General features: G+C 42.4%; 1 protein-coding gene across 3 annotated transcripts in view; it reads left to right on the forward strand.

The window, feature by feature from the left end:
• LIG1 (DNA ligase 1) overlaps positions 1-12,702 on the forward strand; it is a 251,148-nt gene extending 238,446 nt beyond the window's left edge. For all 3 annotated transcript variants that reach the window (XM_075191317.1, XM_075191316.1, XM_075191318.1), the window contains exon 27: positions 12,138-12,702. In XM_075191317.1, coding sequence (XP_075047418.1) covers positions 12,138-12,215 — 78 coding nt within the window. In that variant the 3' untranslated portion in view covers positions 12,216-12,702. The remainder of the gene's footprint in view (positions 1-12,137) is intronic.
• Positions 12,703-16,554: the final 3,852 nt, after the last annotated feature.

Raw genomic sequence — 16,554 nt, forward strand, 5'->3', positions numbered from 1 at the left:
TTGTCTGTTTGAGTAGACAACCCAGAGCATGCACATCGTCCCCCTTGTCCCTACCACTTACTACGCGCTTCTCGCTCAGCAATTGGGACTGTGGCATGCGTATTTAGCAGATTATACGTAATCTTCCACTGATAACTTTATGGTATAACACAGTGTGACACAAAAAGTTTGATAACCGCTTAACCAGCCTGTCCATCATTTCTCACAATATGTGGCTTATAATATGTACTTTTTATAGCCCTGGTTTTGTTCCCCAGCTCACCAGAGTACAACTGCAGTGTCTATTTACATGTAGATAAGGAGACATTGTAGCTCATTGTAAACATGTCTGTTATTTATTGTATGTTGATATTGCAGTGAAGCTGTTATTCATTGTTCTTAAAGTGAAGGCAGGTGGGTTATGTGTAAGGATCAGGTTGCAGGATACAGATGAGGGTGGAGACCAATTAGTATCCACTGTTTCTCCACAAGACTAGTCCAGACATTTTGTTTACAACCTAGTAGGGGAGCCTCTGTGCAAGTACAGGGTGATCCAAAAGTCGCAGTACACCCTTTTATTTCAAAAACTCTACAGGAAATTGGGAAACCCGAATACTCCAGTAAGGTATGGGTGACGTGGCCTATCTTTTACGGTATGTACCAAACATGGGCGCCATCTTGAAATCGGCCAATCGGCCCAATACCTGTAGAGTTTTTGAAATAAAAGGGTGTACTGCGACTTTTGAATCACCCTGTACAGCTCATCTCCAATCCCCTCTCAACTTATCCAGCACCCACCAATATTTAAAGAGGGAGAGAGCCAGTGGTTTACCCAGGGAGCAGAAAACACTGAAAATTTGATCCCGGATATAAGGAGCCACTCCAGGGTTGGAAGGAATGTTCATTCTGTGATTTGATTCCTGGAAGGTGCAAGATCTGGTGTTGAGTTGCCATTCTCTACCAGTGAAATACATCTGCAGATCCATGGGTCTTCAAGTCAGGACAGCCAGGTGACTGTAACTCCTTAAGCTAGTGAGATAAGGGACAGGTGACGTGCTAAACCTGCCTGGTATTTATTTACTGTTTGTGTATAGATTTCTAGTGTTGTTTTTATTATAATAAATGTACTGTTGTTCTTTTCTAACTGCATTTGCCTGAATGACTATTTGAACCTTAGAAGGTACTGGGTAGGCCAGCCAGTGTGAAGTGGTTAGATTTGGGCCAGATAAACCCGGTATCTTCACACTATAATTCCCTCCAGGCGAAGATCATAATTCATTTATACAGTTTTTTCCCAGCGCAGTTTAGAATTTCCTATATGACATTGCCTCTGTGCTTTTTTTAAAAGCAGACTGGAAAAGCACAAGCTCTGATGTAATGCAGGGATGAGTAATTAGCCATAATGTAATGATGGAATCGTGCAGTAATATGCGTCTTCTGTTGCAACACAAATATAAACAAAATATCCAAAGAAATACTAGTTTAGGCTTACTCAGTCTGAGGCATTGCAAGAATATAAACAGTGTCTCTAAATAAATGTTGGTGCAGATTTACCAAGTCCAGTAATCGCTGTAAAGCTTCTCAAAAGAGCGATAGTTACCGCAGTCCATGCCTGGGGATTCTGTGTTAAACAAAAAACAGGAGCCAGGAGATCACTATAAGAATAGCCATCGAACCAGCAGACTTTTATGATGCAGAGCCAGGAACAAATAAAAAACAGGAAGCTAGTTTGTCCAACTCTATTACTAACAATGAGTACATGACAGGTGAAGGTTTAAATAGTGGAGTCTTCCAATTGACTAATAGTGGAAGACACAACTGAAGTGCGTAACAGATCTGAGTATCCTACTGGGTGCAAGACAGATTTTACTCCAACAGTTGCTGGAGCCTTGCACAGTAAGACTCCATGTGCCTGAAATCTCTGCTCAAAAATGAGCAGACATTCCTCTGCCATAATAACCAGAAGCACATTACAAGAGGCTCCGGCAGCACTTTGCGGTTAATTGAATTCCCCCCTAATTTTTCAAATTTCCCTTTTTGATTTTTTTTTTTGTTTCTGTTATAACCTTATTTTTCTAGAGATCAGTGGTTGAAGTGGACTATGGAAAATATAAGTGAATGGAGTATGATAGCTTGATCCACCACCTTCCACAGGACATCAAATCTTAATTCCTTTTCCTCTGACTATACTAATAGGTAATAACTACGCCCACCAAACCCTAGAGACGGCACAAATCGTTTAAACGCATATGTCCTCAAGTCCTGTGTTCCGAACCATGAAGCAACGGACATATAGAAGACTGAGGGACAGTGTCACAATGGGCATGACTTCTTGAAAATGGCTTCTGAAATGTGGGCATTTGTATAAAGAATAGTTTCTACATAATGTGTTTTTTTTTTGTTTTGTTTTTTTTTTTTATTTTAAGAGATACTGATTGCAGTCATCAGTGTGGTGTTTTCTGCATGCACAACCAGTTGCTGGTTTACAAAATTATAGGGCTTTAAGGTTAAAGCGTCAAAGTCCTGGGCGGTCTGTTATGCTCGTTATATCGCTACCAATAAACATTGTCCAATGCGATTATTGTGGTTCCAATGCACAAAGAGATTTAATTGCAAAATGTAGCAGGATTTACAGCAAGCCATGCTGGAGCATAAATTATATAACCATAAACAGGAAAGTATAAACCGAGTACATTACATTTTCGCTAGCGCTTCACCTAGGCCCAGGTCCATGTAGTTTGCAGTCAGGAAGGTAAAGATTTTAACAGTGGCCCAGGAGCTTGCTTATATGCAATTTCGGTTAACAAAAAAACACTGATGATGTCACTATGTACACGGATAACACTCGGAGTGGTCTTCATTGTTCCAGGGTTAACAATGTTCAAGTTGTCTGCTAGTCATAGGTGAGTTCAAATCATGTTTTCCAAGGGAAGGGGGGGGGGGAAACTTACCCCAACTGTTGTCTACGTGTCTTCCCGTCGAATAACCAGTTCAAACTGACCCACAAACAAAGTACTTTTGAGTATTAATCTCATATTGCTTATAACTTGCGAACGCTAGATGCGATCACTACTTTATCGAAACCTGGGTAATGCTGGTGAAATAAGCTTTAATATGAGACCAAACTCTTTACCTTTTCTCTGAAATCCTTGGGGGACACCGGAAGCTTGGGGTATAGAGTAGGGACAGGCGAACACTGGCACTTTAGCTTTAGTGAAACAAAGCTCTGGCTCCACCCCCTCTATAACCCCACCTCCTGCCAGAGGCCAGTCTAGTTTAAGTCCCCGGCGAAAAGGCTGTGTCAGCCCTCTTCTGTTACTTTTATTATTTTATAGCAGCGTGTGGCAAGCGCTGTATGGGGGGGGGGGGGGTCGGAGGTGCTGTGAGAGGTGCCTCTGTTGCCAGCCTCCCTCTCCCAACGTTTTCATACCCTCCTAGGAGCCAGGCACAGTCGACGCAGGCTGTGTCCGTCCTCCTGATCTGACAGTCAGACTGCAGACACTGCGTGAGGAGGAGTGGCAGAAGGTAAGTGAACCCTCTCCCAGCACAATGCAGGGAAAATCGCAGTTTGTCACCTGAGCAGGCTGCTTCTTACTAGGAGCAGTCATTCTATGAAAGAAAAAAAAAAGAATCTATTTTTAGCTCAGGAGACAGGGTCAGGCAAGGGTCACTAAGATAGGGAAGCCCTGCTAGGCACTGGATTGTTGAATGTTACCAATTCAGTGCTGGGACCTGGGGGAATCTATTACTCTTCCTCCATGGTAGTCTCTCACTATTATGTGTGCAGACACCAGAATAAGCAGCCATTTTATAGCTCCCCCTTTCTGTCCTGAGTCCTGATAGAAAGGTTTGGGGATTATTATTTTCAAAAGTTTATTACTTTTACTCTGTGGGGCTTTTATTGGCTATATTGAAGGCTCACTTTCTGTTCAGTTTTTGTGCTGCTTGTTATTTAAATTGTGTTTTGTTACTCTGTTTATTACACTGTTTCTTTGTGTTTTATCCCATCTGTTCACATGTCAGAAGGGGAAAAACCATGCGTGGTAAAGCTGGTGTTACATCAATGTTGAGATTCACCTGGGCTGTCTGTCACGTTAAGTTACCATCCGGTCAGTCAGGCGTGCAGGCTCTGTGCACAGCCTGCTGGCTTTCAAAGAGCATACCGTGTAATACAGCAGCTACTGCTTTACATATGGCAACACATGCCTGGGTTCGGTCGCTCTACAGTGGTTGAACTTGCTCAGTTGGTGCTGTCACAGGCTGTGGTCGCTCCATCTTCTGATTCTGCTTGCACTGTAGCAACTGACATGGGTTCTAGTTTGCCAAGTCAAGGTTTGACTGTTTCTCCTTGGCGGAGTCTGTACAGCCTGCTTGGGTACAGGAAATTGCATCCTCTGTACAGGGTATGGTTTAGGTTTCTTTCTGTTAGAGAGGATGTTACAATCCGCGGCACAGTCTTCCTCACATAAGCGTAGGAGGATGGCGCTACAACTTCAGGAAAATAAGCCCGATTTTGACTGTAGTTCCCAGAATGAAGGTAATTTAGCGGTGAATTCTGACATGGATGCTCCTTCAGTTGTGGAGGAGATTCATTCGGTTCGCCAGAGTGTGGAGGAATTAATATAAGCTGTGTGTCAGGTACTTCACTTTCCTAAGTAAGAGGTTTCTCATGTTGCACAAGCTCCTCTTTTTGCACGGGGAAGAAGAAAAAAAAAAGAAAAAAATTTTTCTTTTTCCTGGCTTCATTATTGGAATAGTTGTTGTCAGAGTCTTGGACTTCCCCAGATAGCAAGTTCCAAGTATTTTGGTGACTTCAGTCGGTTTATGCTTTTCCTACTGAAGTTTTTGCTAAATGGTAGATGCTTCCACGTGTGAATGCTGCAGTTACAATGTTAGCCAAGTTAACTACTATTCCTTTTCCTAACATAGCCACTCTTAAGGATCGTACAACCCATTAGGTTAAGGCTGTCCTTAAATTCATTTTCGTGGCAGCATGTGCCTCTTTCAGGCCTGCTTTGGCATCTGTGTGGGTTAACAAAGCAGTAGAACGTTGGTCAAAACACCGTTTCGGGGTTTGTTGGCAGGCAGGCCTTCCTCTGAAATGCTTACATTAGTGGAGCAATTTCAGAGGGCGATAGATTATTTACGAGAGGCAGCTACATACGCGGGACTGATTGGTGCACGTATTTCTGCCTCTGCAGTTTCAGTGCGTCGTGTTCTCTGCCTTAAGTCCTGGAAGGCTGATGGGGAGTCTTAAAAGGTTCTTGAGACCATACCGTTTTCTGGGGGTCTTTTGTTTGGACCTCAGCTTGACTCCATTATCAGTCAAGCTACAGGTGGAAAGGGCATTTTTCTCCCAGTTAATGCTCCCAAACAAATATTATCCAAATTCCAGTCCTTTCAGACCTCAGGAAGGTTTCGGGGTTAATATTCCTCAGGCCAATCATCTACAGGCCAGTCATCCGCCCCTAGAGGTGGTTTGCAACGGGGACGTCAGACCTGGTCTAGGCGAAGTCCAGCTGCAAAGCCTGCAGACAAACAGAGAAGCTTCTGTTGAATATTCAGGTAGTAATGCAGACCCTGGAGTCGCACGGTTGGATTATCAACTTCAAAAAATCCAAGTTGATCCCATCGCGGATGGTGTTTCTGGGTCTTTTATTCGATACCCGTCTGAAACGGGTGGTCTTTCCTCAGGACAAGATCCTAGCCTCGCAGAGGATGGTGAAATCCCTGTTGGTGACAAGTAGACCTTTCATTCATTTTGCAATGTGACTTCTGGGCAAGATGGTATCGTCATTTGAAGCGATCCAGTTTGCTCAGTTCCATGCACAACAGTTTCAATTGGAACTCCTGTCGCAATGGAACAAATCCCATCGGAATCTGGCGAGTCAGGCTTTTTGCCTGTCTCCGCAGACGCGTCAGTCGCTGATCTGGTGGCTACACAGGCAGAATCTCACCAGGGGACATTTGTTCTCAATTTGGAATTGGATTCTGATAACAGCTGCCAGCCTTCGGGGTTGGGGGGCTGTCTGTCATCAGGCTCGGTTTCAGGGGCTTTGGACTCAGAAGGAATCCAAACTTCCAATAAATGTCTTGGAACTGCGCGCAGTGTTTCATGCTCTAAGAAGTGCGCAACACTTGCTGCAGGGAAAGCCAGTAAAGATTCAATCGGACAATGTCACAGCAGTGGCATATCTCAACCATCAGGGCGGCACCAGGAGTCCCTTGGCCATGAGGGAGACTCACAGGATATTTCTGTGGGCCGAAGCTCACATTTCGGCACTCGTGGTCATCTTCATTCCCGGAATAGAAAATTGGGAAGCAGACTTCCTAAGCAGGAAGACTCTGCATCCAGGAGAATGGTTTCTCCATCCGGAGGTGTTTCAACAGTTAGTGGTGAAATGGGGTCAATCGGATGTGGACATGATGGCATCTCGGTTGAATCACAAGGTTTCCCACTATTGTTCCTGTGCAAGAGATCCCGGGGCAGTCGCGGTAGACGCTATGTCTGTCCCTTGGAGGTACCGCTTAGTATACCTTTTTCCTCCGATAGCCATGCTTCCACGAGTACTGAAAAAGGTGGAGAGAGGGTGTATCAGTGCTTCTAGTGGCACCGGATTGGTTGCGCAGGGCCTGGTACACCGACGTACTCTTCATGGCAGGAGGTCGGTCGTGGCGGTTGCCAATACGCCCAGACCTGCTATCCCAGGGTCCTTTTCGTCATCTAGGTTTGCAACGTCTGGCTTTAATGGCGTGGCTGTTGAGGCCAGGATCCCAAGAGCTAAGGGTTTTTCGGATTGGGTTGTGCAGACCATGCTCCGTGCTCGAAAACCGGCTTTGGCCAAAATATATCATAGTGTCTGGAGGACATATATTGGTTGGTGAGAAAAAAAGAGATATCCTACGTCTTCTTTTCATCTGGCCAGGTTACTGAGGTTCTTGCAGGATGGCTTGGATGCAGGTTTGCGTCTTAGTTCTCTTAAGGGTCAGGTGTCAGCTCTTTCGATCTTCTTTCAATGAAAACTTGCTGTCATACCTGATGTGCAACTTTCATTCAAGGTGTTCTCCATGTTCAACCTCCTTATATTCCTCCTGTTCCACCATGGGATTTGAATTTGGTGTTGAGGGCTTTTATAGCATCCACCGTTTGAGCCCTTGAATACGGTGGATTTCAAATTTCTAACGTTGAAAACGTTTTTTCATTTCTAAGGCACGCAGAGTTTCAGAGTTTGCTGCTTTGTCTTGCAAGTCTCCTCTGCTAGTTTTTCATGAGGATAGGGCAGTTCTTCGAACCAAGCCCTCTTTCCTTCCTAAAGTTGTATCTAAGTTTCATTTGAATCAGGACATTGTTATTCCGGCTCTATCTGATTCCTCATCTTCTGATAGCGATGAGTCTATTCGTTATCTTGATGTTGTTCGTGCCTTGCGTATTTATATTAAAAGATCTCAGAAATTACACAAAACTGAGGATCTTTTCATTTTTTTTGATGCTCACAAAAGAGGCTGGCCAGCTTCTAAAGTGACCATTGCTAGGTGGATTACGGCTGTTATCCGTCAGGCTTACAATGGGGCTGGAGAGCCTGTCCCAGATAATCTACGGGCACATTCTACAAGGTCTGCTAGTGCTTCCTGGGTGGCCCGCCATGGTGCCTCCAGTAAACAATTGTGTAAGGCGGCCACGTGGACTTCTGTACACACTTTCACAGAGGTTTACAGATTTAATGTGTTTGCCTCTAGGGATGCAAGTTTTGGGAGAAAGGTGCTTCGGGCCGTTTCTTCTGAGCGTTCCCTCCTATGAGACAGCTTTATGATGTCCCTAAGGTCCCGGTGTCCCCCAAGGGATGTTAGAGAAAATGGGAGTTTTATACTTACGTAAAATCCGTTTCTCTTAATCCATTGGGGGACACCGGGCGCCCACCCTTAACGCTCTGGTTTTTCCTTCTGTTTGACATGTTGTCTGTTTGTTAAGAGAATGATGTGTTAAGTTTATTCTCTTTTCTTTGGTTTCTCTCTATCTCCCTTGCTGTGGGCTTAGTTAAACATAGACTGGCCTCTAGCAGGAGGTGGGGTATAGAGGGGGTGGAGCCAGAGCTTTGTTTAACTAAAGTTAAAGTGCCAGTGTTCGCCTGTCCCCCAATGGATTAAGAGAAACGGATTTAACGTACCGTATATACTCGAGTATAAGTCGACCCGAATATAAGCCGAGGGATCTAATTTTACCACAAAAAACTGGGAAAAATTATTGACTCGAGTATAAGCCTCGGGTGGGAAATGGCGCTATATAAATACCGTAAATGGTGATGATGATGATATCTGTCAGTTTACAAAAATACCCCCCCCCCCCCCCCAAAAAAGAATACAACAAATCTTTTCAAAGACTATATGACACAGAAATACACATTTATCTCTCCCTGTTCATCTTCTTATAAGTGATTTATATAAACTTTTGACTAGGACTGCACTGCTATAGACATTAATATCTCTGGGGATAAGGCAATGGGACCGTGGGTATATATCGTTGCATGTGTATTTATATTATGGTGAGGTAGCTGAGCATAAAACATTACCTCTGTGTGTGCAATAATGTATTTTTCAGGAAGCGTGGTATTGACTGGAACCAGGCTGCCCCCCTCTCTCCCTGAATGTCTGTAAGACTGTCTGTGCCAGAACGCACATGCGTTCCACTGCGGAACTACACAGACATTCAGGGAGAGAGGGGGGCAGCCTGGCTCCAGTCAATACCACGCTTCCTGAAAAATACATTATTGCACACACAGAGGTAATGTTTTATGCTCAGCTACCTCACCATAATATAAATACACATGCAACGATATATACCCACGGTCCCATTGCCTTATCCTCAGAGATATTAATGTCTCCTCCCAACTCACAAGAGTTTGGTGCTTGCCGAAAGCTCCGCAGTGGAACGCATGTGCGTTCCACAGACAGAAAGTTCGGCACTTGCATTGCAAGTGCCGAGCTTCCTGTCTGTGGAACGCACATGCGTTCCACTGCGGAACTAACGGCAAGCACCAAACTCTTGTGAGTTGATTTTGTTTGTCCACCAAACTCTTCAGTTAATATTTTCCTTCTCTTTCTCTTCAGCCCTTAAGCAGGCTGAAGCTATGGAGGCAGGCACCACCCTCCTTACGGCCGTGCATTGTGGTCTTTAACTATCACTCGAGTATAAGCCGAGGGGGGGCTTTTTCAGCACAAAAAATGTGCTGAAAAACTCGGCTTATACTCGAGTATATACGGTAAGTATAAAAATCCCATTTTTAGATGACCTGAACTATAAATACCCTAACTTTAATATTATCTATGTATAATTAATCTCCCATACATTTTACTAATAAATGTGGATTGGAACCTTAATAAATGTGTACTATTTACAAGTGTAAGTGCGAAATGTAAATGTGCGATTTGTCATTACACGTGGTGTACTAATCGCAATCGCGCGGTAAAACAATATTAATCAATTTAGTTTACTTCATCCAATTATTGGAGTTTCACAGGTCATACTTGAATCGCCTAATACCCTGTTAGTCCACATAACTTTTGTACCTATAACAGTGGCAAATGCAGAATTTCTAGAGGTTCCAGTTTTCGGGGGGAAAAAAAAATATCTTTTTGTAAAATTCCTGCAACAGGCACTTTTTTGTACTGAAATTATTTTACTGTAAATCACAAGGTAGTGTAATATGTTATATTATAACAAGACTGAGACTAGCAGTGGCTGCACTGAGAGGTTAGGGTCTTGCTGCAAGGCGGGTTAGGGTCTACTGAGCTGAAAATCTACGATGAATGACAGGAGAACAATTAACCTGCAATTGGAATTTCTATGACCATTAACTTAGAGAAGGGGGTTTGGCATACCTTAGAAAATTTTATTCCGGTGCTGAGGCAGGGGTTTTCTGGGCCCAGCGCTTACAACTCCACCGGCACCCATGCAACCGACAGTACTGCAAACCCTCCTCCCCCACACAAAACAAACATTGTCAGGGATCCTGTATTCAGGAGAAGCTTTGTACTTGCAGATTGGGGAAGTGAAGTGCTAATTTAGAAGTGCCGGTATATCATACCGTCTCATACTGGCACACTTTGAGCTCTGACTAAAACTTCCGATAACTGTGCCCTAAGTATCACCCAATTGAAAGGAAGTATCTTTTCGCCTGTCTTTATGCAAAAAATTAGGGCATTAGCAAGCCAGAATAAGAGGGAACTTGTCCCCCTTAGAAAATGCATGTAAATGGATATGACACTAGAAACCATTATTTCTAGTGTTACATACCCTTGCTTTGTGTTAGCATTGTAGTAACAGTTTTCAGCACTTATATGTTTTTGTGTTTACTGCATGTAAACTCATGGACAAGGCTACAAGGAGCTCTTAAACGGTACTAGAAATGTATACACATTTAAAATGACCACCAGTTGCACTTATTTTTTTTTATTGTTTTTTGAAGATTGATTTAGATAAGCCTTGGGCAAAATCTATTTTGTGTAATACTCTAGCTACTCTATTCTAAATCCATTATGTACAATGTGATTGTGTGATTGTTCTTTCAATTTATTTTGTTACTACTACAAACTTAATTTTACATTAAAATAAATGAAGAATAACATTTCAGTGAAATGGGTTTAAACACAGAGGAGAGAAGTAGAATAACAAATTGGCAGCTTACTTTGAATATACATGTAGCTCCTCTAAATGCACTTCCAGCAGAACAGTTGATATCTAATAGCAGCTCACACTGATGCCCCGCCCCCACCAATGACATGGATGATAACCGCAAACCCCCTCTCCTCATGGGAGCACCTCCTCCCTCCTCAGGATGAAAAAGAAAGTGCTGAACTGAAAACTTTTTTCTCAGGTTACTGAGAACAGTTCCAGTGTAGAAGTGCAGTTATGACATGCCATCTCATGTCGGTGCACTTTGCACACTGCTAGAAATAGAAAGCATTTCGGGGCTGCTTTTGTTGCTTAATGAAAAGGTAAAATGACCATAGACACTAAAGGAGAAAAGCTCCTGAAATAACTGCAGATTAACCATAAAAGGACAGATACACCAAGAATAAAATAGTACTTTATGTACATAAAATTTAAGTGCACAAATGACTGGTTACATGTTTAAATTACACATTTGTTGTGTGCTTCATTTAACGAATGTTTGATTGTTTTTGAGAGAGGGCTGCTGACTTAATATTTGTTTGTAATAATGGTTTCTGAACAATTAGGAAACACTTTGTAAATTCTGTTTCAAGGATTTAATTGTGAGTGAAATCATTAGACATTTTAAAGAGCAAGTGAATATAGAATGAAAGTTCCACTGTGACAGGAGGTGATGTGAATAATTATATATTCTCTGTACAGCACTGTAATACATTGGTGCCATATAAATAGCTGTTAATAAAATAATAAAGCAAGCTATTTTTTAATATATATCAAAGGCTTTGTATCACCAAGTCAAATTGTATAAATTAAGTAAATGTAGTGTTTACATTTAGTCCCCTATGCGCTCCTTTGCAGTAGATTGCCATGCTTTTCTATCAGCAGGCACAGTGTGAGTGACAACTTGGAGATTGGGGTGGGGGGGAAAATAATTCTTAACAGAGCTACAGTGGAATGTCAGCTTAACCCTGAACTTAAATTTCAGTGTTGGAGTTCAGTTATCCTTTAACTCGGTGGATTCCAAACTTTTTCAGTTCAAGGCACCCTCAAGGTCTCCAAAATTTTTTCAAGACACCCCTAAACCAAAATTATTACAAAGTAGTCCCCCGCCTTTCTTACCACTGGCCCTGGCCGAGGCACCCCTGTGAGATCTCCAAGGCACCCCAGGAAGCCTAGGCCCACAGTTTGGGAACCACTGCTTTAACTCCTTTGCCCCTGAGGTTTTTCTCACCATTGTGCTGAGCCTATTTTGGCACATTTTGGTCTTGTCACATTCCAACATCCATATTGGTAACTCATTTGTTCAGCACTCTCAAAAATGTTATCTTGGTTTTTTTTTTTAAAGAAAATACAATTAGTTTGCCTAAAATCTACCCAGACTTGTTCTTAGCACTTGTGACGTATATTTTCAGAATTAGCCCTTCACGTTGAAGCGGTTAAGCAGGTTCATTGTTGAACTAATGTTTTGTGTTTGTTTTTGTCATTGCAGGTTGCAGAACTTTACAAGAAACAGCAACAAATACAAAATGCCTCTTCTGCAGAAAAAGGGGATGATGACTTCTATTAGATTTGGGCAAATAATTATTTGTTTATGGATTGGTAACACTGTGTGTGTGCTCATTACATGTTGGTGAACCTAAATTGGTAACCGTTTTCAAATTTATATTGATGTATTTGCAATTTAAGTTGCATATCTGCAATCATGTGGTTTTTTTTTATTTGTTTTTTTTTGTTTCTTTTTTTTTTACTCGTATAGTATACATGCAGACGTCTTTTGTGGTTTAATAATTAAATACTTTTTAAAGCAATGCACAAAACATTGAGATGGACATGTTTCTGCAGAGACTGAAAATATTGACAAAACAAGCTACTGGAAGAATGTTCATATTTAAACATTACTATTGCTGTAATCATGCATTTATGCCCACTAATTGTTTACGCAAGTGTTTGCAATCAGTATTGCTTTTAATAATCTGTAACAGTGTCTCTTTAATTGTTTCATTTACTATGAAATGTTTAAATGAGCCTTTGCAAATAAACTTTATCACTTTCAATCGTAGTTGTTTGAAATGTAATTTATTTCTCAATCAAATTTTTGTTGAAGACATAGAAAAGACATACACACAAACAACAACGCAAACATCTCTCTCCCCCCAAAGCAGGAAGGTATCCAATACCCCTTTCACATTGCAAACCCGGCAATATCCCGGGTATATGAACCCGGGATATTGCCGGGCTCGCTCTGGCAAAATCAAGCGTCTTTTAAGCAGTGTGAATGGGGTATTAGTTGCATGAGATAAGTAACCAGTTACTTAAAATGTTCTAATTAACAGGAACAAAAAAATGTATTTAACAAAGTTAAACGTAAGCATATATGGGTTTGAATAGCATATTTTTTTTAACACATTAGTATGTGTGTATGTATGTGTGTATGTATGTGTGTGTGTGTATATATATATATATATATTCAAAATGATAAGTTATGGAAGGACGGCGCCTTCAGGTGTAAAAACAGATAATTGTGTGTGTATATATAGTCAGTAAGCTCAGAGTCCAGAGAACATAAAGTCCAGAGAAAAGTAGTAATGCAGGTGGATATCAGCATATACCAGCAAATCAGATTAATAGTGTAGTAGTGTGCGTACCAGAAAAAAAGTAAAATAACAGCTTATCTGTATATAGGCTCCTCAGTCATCCCAGGTGGTGATTTCCTTTGCTCGCAGAGACCAGATGCAAATATAGTATGTTCTATTAATAACTGCTGCATCACCCTCAATAGTAGGGAAGATATAAGAAAGCCATATGGTGTAGTATTTTTGCAAACAATTTATTCAGCAGATTAACAATATAAAATGCAAACTCACAATGAAGATAATAAATATAAGCTTATTTGTATAATATACAGGCGAGATCACTGGTAGTCATATCCCTGGAGGTAGTTAAAGATGTCCCTCTATAGGCTCCATACAAAAGCTCAGGAAAGGGTGATATCTTAATTTGTTACTCCCAAGGTAGATCAGTGAAACAGGGTCTCAGATAGTACAGTTGTGGGCCTCAACGCGTTTCGTTCAGTTTGAACTTCATCAGGAGGAATTAGGTGATATTAAAAACTATACCCTTTATATAGGGGTGTGTAGCGCCATTAAATTCGCGGGAAAATGACGTCACTGCGCAGAGCGCCGCCAAGCGCCATTTAAAAAAAAATAAAATGACACCTTATGGTTGTCACGCTGTAGGCCTATGAAGGCTGAAGATAAATAGACACTAACCGGTATTAGCGCAACTGGTCAAACAGGCGCGGAGTCTAACGTGCCCCTGGTGTTCACCAGGGACCCCCGCAAGGAGGTTTGGACTTCGCAGCAGAGAGCACGCAGGTCGCGGTCCTATTAGCCAGTTGCCAGTGTATATATATTATATATATATATATATATATAATATATATATATATTATATATATATTATATATATATATATATATATTATATAATATATATATATATATATATATTATATAATATATATATATATATTATATATATTATATATATAAGGGCCCTTATATTAAGGTTACTTCTAAAAAAACGTCATTTTCCCATAGGAAATTTGTGAGAGGGGGGCATGGTGTTTGAGGGTCTACATTTTAAAAAGTATTAAAGCTATTAAACTGAAATTTGGCATGCGATAGGAGAACTGTCCACAGGTGCCGCATGTGAAATTTCAGAAAAAAAGAATAAAAAATGTCAATTTAGGAACAATCTAAAGATCAAAATCTGTCCATTTTTTTTCTGCTTTCTGTTTCGCAAAAGTCACAGTTTTTCTGGGTTTTTTAGGGGAGCGTAACTCAGTGTACAGGGCGTTTAAAGGCACGCGGTAAGTTTTGTTAGAAAGCTATTAGGGCTGAGGAGTGCCTTTGAGGGTTCACAAGTGTCAGAAAGTTAGTTTTTTTTACAATTTGATTAAACATGCCCCATTTTAAAGATTTGAGATTTCATAAGATTTCATAACGTTGCGCATGTCTGATAGAGTCTTGTGCTGGGTGTACTGAAAGTGGCTTCACTTGAGAGCACAAATATGGCTGTCCCCCTCTCGCTAAGAAATTTTCTTCTGTTAGCCAGAGAAATTAGCAATAATTGCCTGATGGAAGGAAGATGACTGGCGTTTTGGGGCTGAGGGGAACACACACACAAACATTTTTAGCCCTGGCACCGCTCTCTTTACAAAGTTTAATCCCTTCGAGCTGATGCCAGAGGGGCTGTTACAGTTCCCATTTTGAACGTTCACTTCACTTGTCTTGGGGCGGGAGATTTAAAAGATGTTCTGTGCTGCGCTGATCATGCAGAACAGAGATTAGCGATCGGAGCAATCGGATGACAGACCCACAGGACATTATAAATTCCCAGCACCAGTGCTGCAGGCAGGTCATTCCCAGGCCTCTGCGTGGTGCTCCTGATGCCCCTCACCCACTGCCATTCATGTGCTAGACAGAGGTTCGATTATCGCCGGAAAGGGGGCGGGGCTAACTGGAACAACCAATAAGAGTGAGGGACGTGTCTATATAAAGTTGCCTCTTAAATTAAATGTCTATATATGCCTTTGTCCAGGTGTCAGCGGCTACAGGGGAATCTGAGCGAGGGGAATGAATGGGGATTCTGCAGTGTTGGACACAACTACAGAAGGCACTCCAGCGGCAGTTCGATTGTGTGTACAGCCAGTGCACCCAATTAATATCCATGGTACACTCAGCTGCAACCTAAAGGATACCCAGAGATCTGAAAGTCCGGCAGAGTAGGCGCTGTGGTAGCAGTACTGCTTAGAATAACCGTGACAAATGGGACAGCTTTGTTCTGCTTAGAGGGCGAAGAAATTGAAGACTATTAGAGTGTAAGGTAAGCAGAGTTGTGTATGTCATGTGTTACATCAAAAGCAATGCAAAATGACAACAACATCACACACACATGTGCCTCTGTCTCCCTGCCACCCATGCCCATGTGTGCCTCTGTCCCCCTACTCATGTGAACCTCTGTCCCCTTGCCCATGTGTCACCCTGCCGTTGTGTCCCCCTGCCACCCTGCCCATGTTTCTCTGTCCCCTTGCCCATATGTACCTCTGTCCCCCTGCCCATGTGTCCCCCTGCCACCCTGCCCATGTGTTCCCATGTATCCTTGCCATGTTTTCCTCTGCCACCCTGCCCTTGTGAGCCCATGTCCCCTTGCCATGTTTTCCCCTGTCCCCTTGCCATGTTTTCCCCTGTCCCCTTGCCAAGTTTCCCACTGTCCCCTTGCCATGTTTCCCACTGTCCCCTTGCCATGTTTCCCACTGTCCCCTTGCCATGTTTCCCACTGTCCTCTTGCCATGTTTCCCCCTGTCCCCTTGCCATGTTTCCCCCTGTCCCCATGCCCATGTGTGCCTCTGTCACCCCTGCCACGTTGCCTGTGTGTGCCTCTGTCCCCGAATCCCGTGTGAGCCTCTGTCCAACTGCCTATGTGGACATACATACTGCACCCCACCACTGTCTGCCAGAACATACATACATATATACTGCACGCCAACACTGCCTGCCAGAACATACATACATATATACTGCACGCCAACACTGCCTGCCAGAACATACATACATATATACTGCACGCCAACACTGCCTGCCAGAACATACATACATATATACTGCACGCCAACACTGCCTGCCAGAACATATATATTGCACGCCAACACTGCCTACCAGGACATACAAATATACTGCACGCCAATACTGCCTGCCAGAACATACATACATATATACTGCACACCACCACTGCCTGCCGTAATATACATACATATATACTGCATGCCAACACTGCCTGCCAGAATATACATACATATAACCTGTACGCCAACGCTGCCTACCAGGACATATAAATATACTGCAC

This window comes from Mixophyes fleayi, chromosome 11 (genome assembly GCF_038048845.1).
Source record: "Mixophyes fleayi isolate aMixFle1 chromosome 11, aMixFle1.hap1, whole genome shotgun sequence".
Classification (NCBI taxonomy): Eukaryota; Metazoa; Chordata; class Amphibia; order Anura; family Limnodynastidae; genus Mixophyes; species Mixophyes fleayi.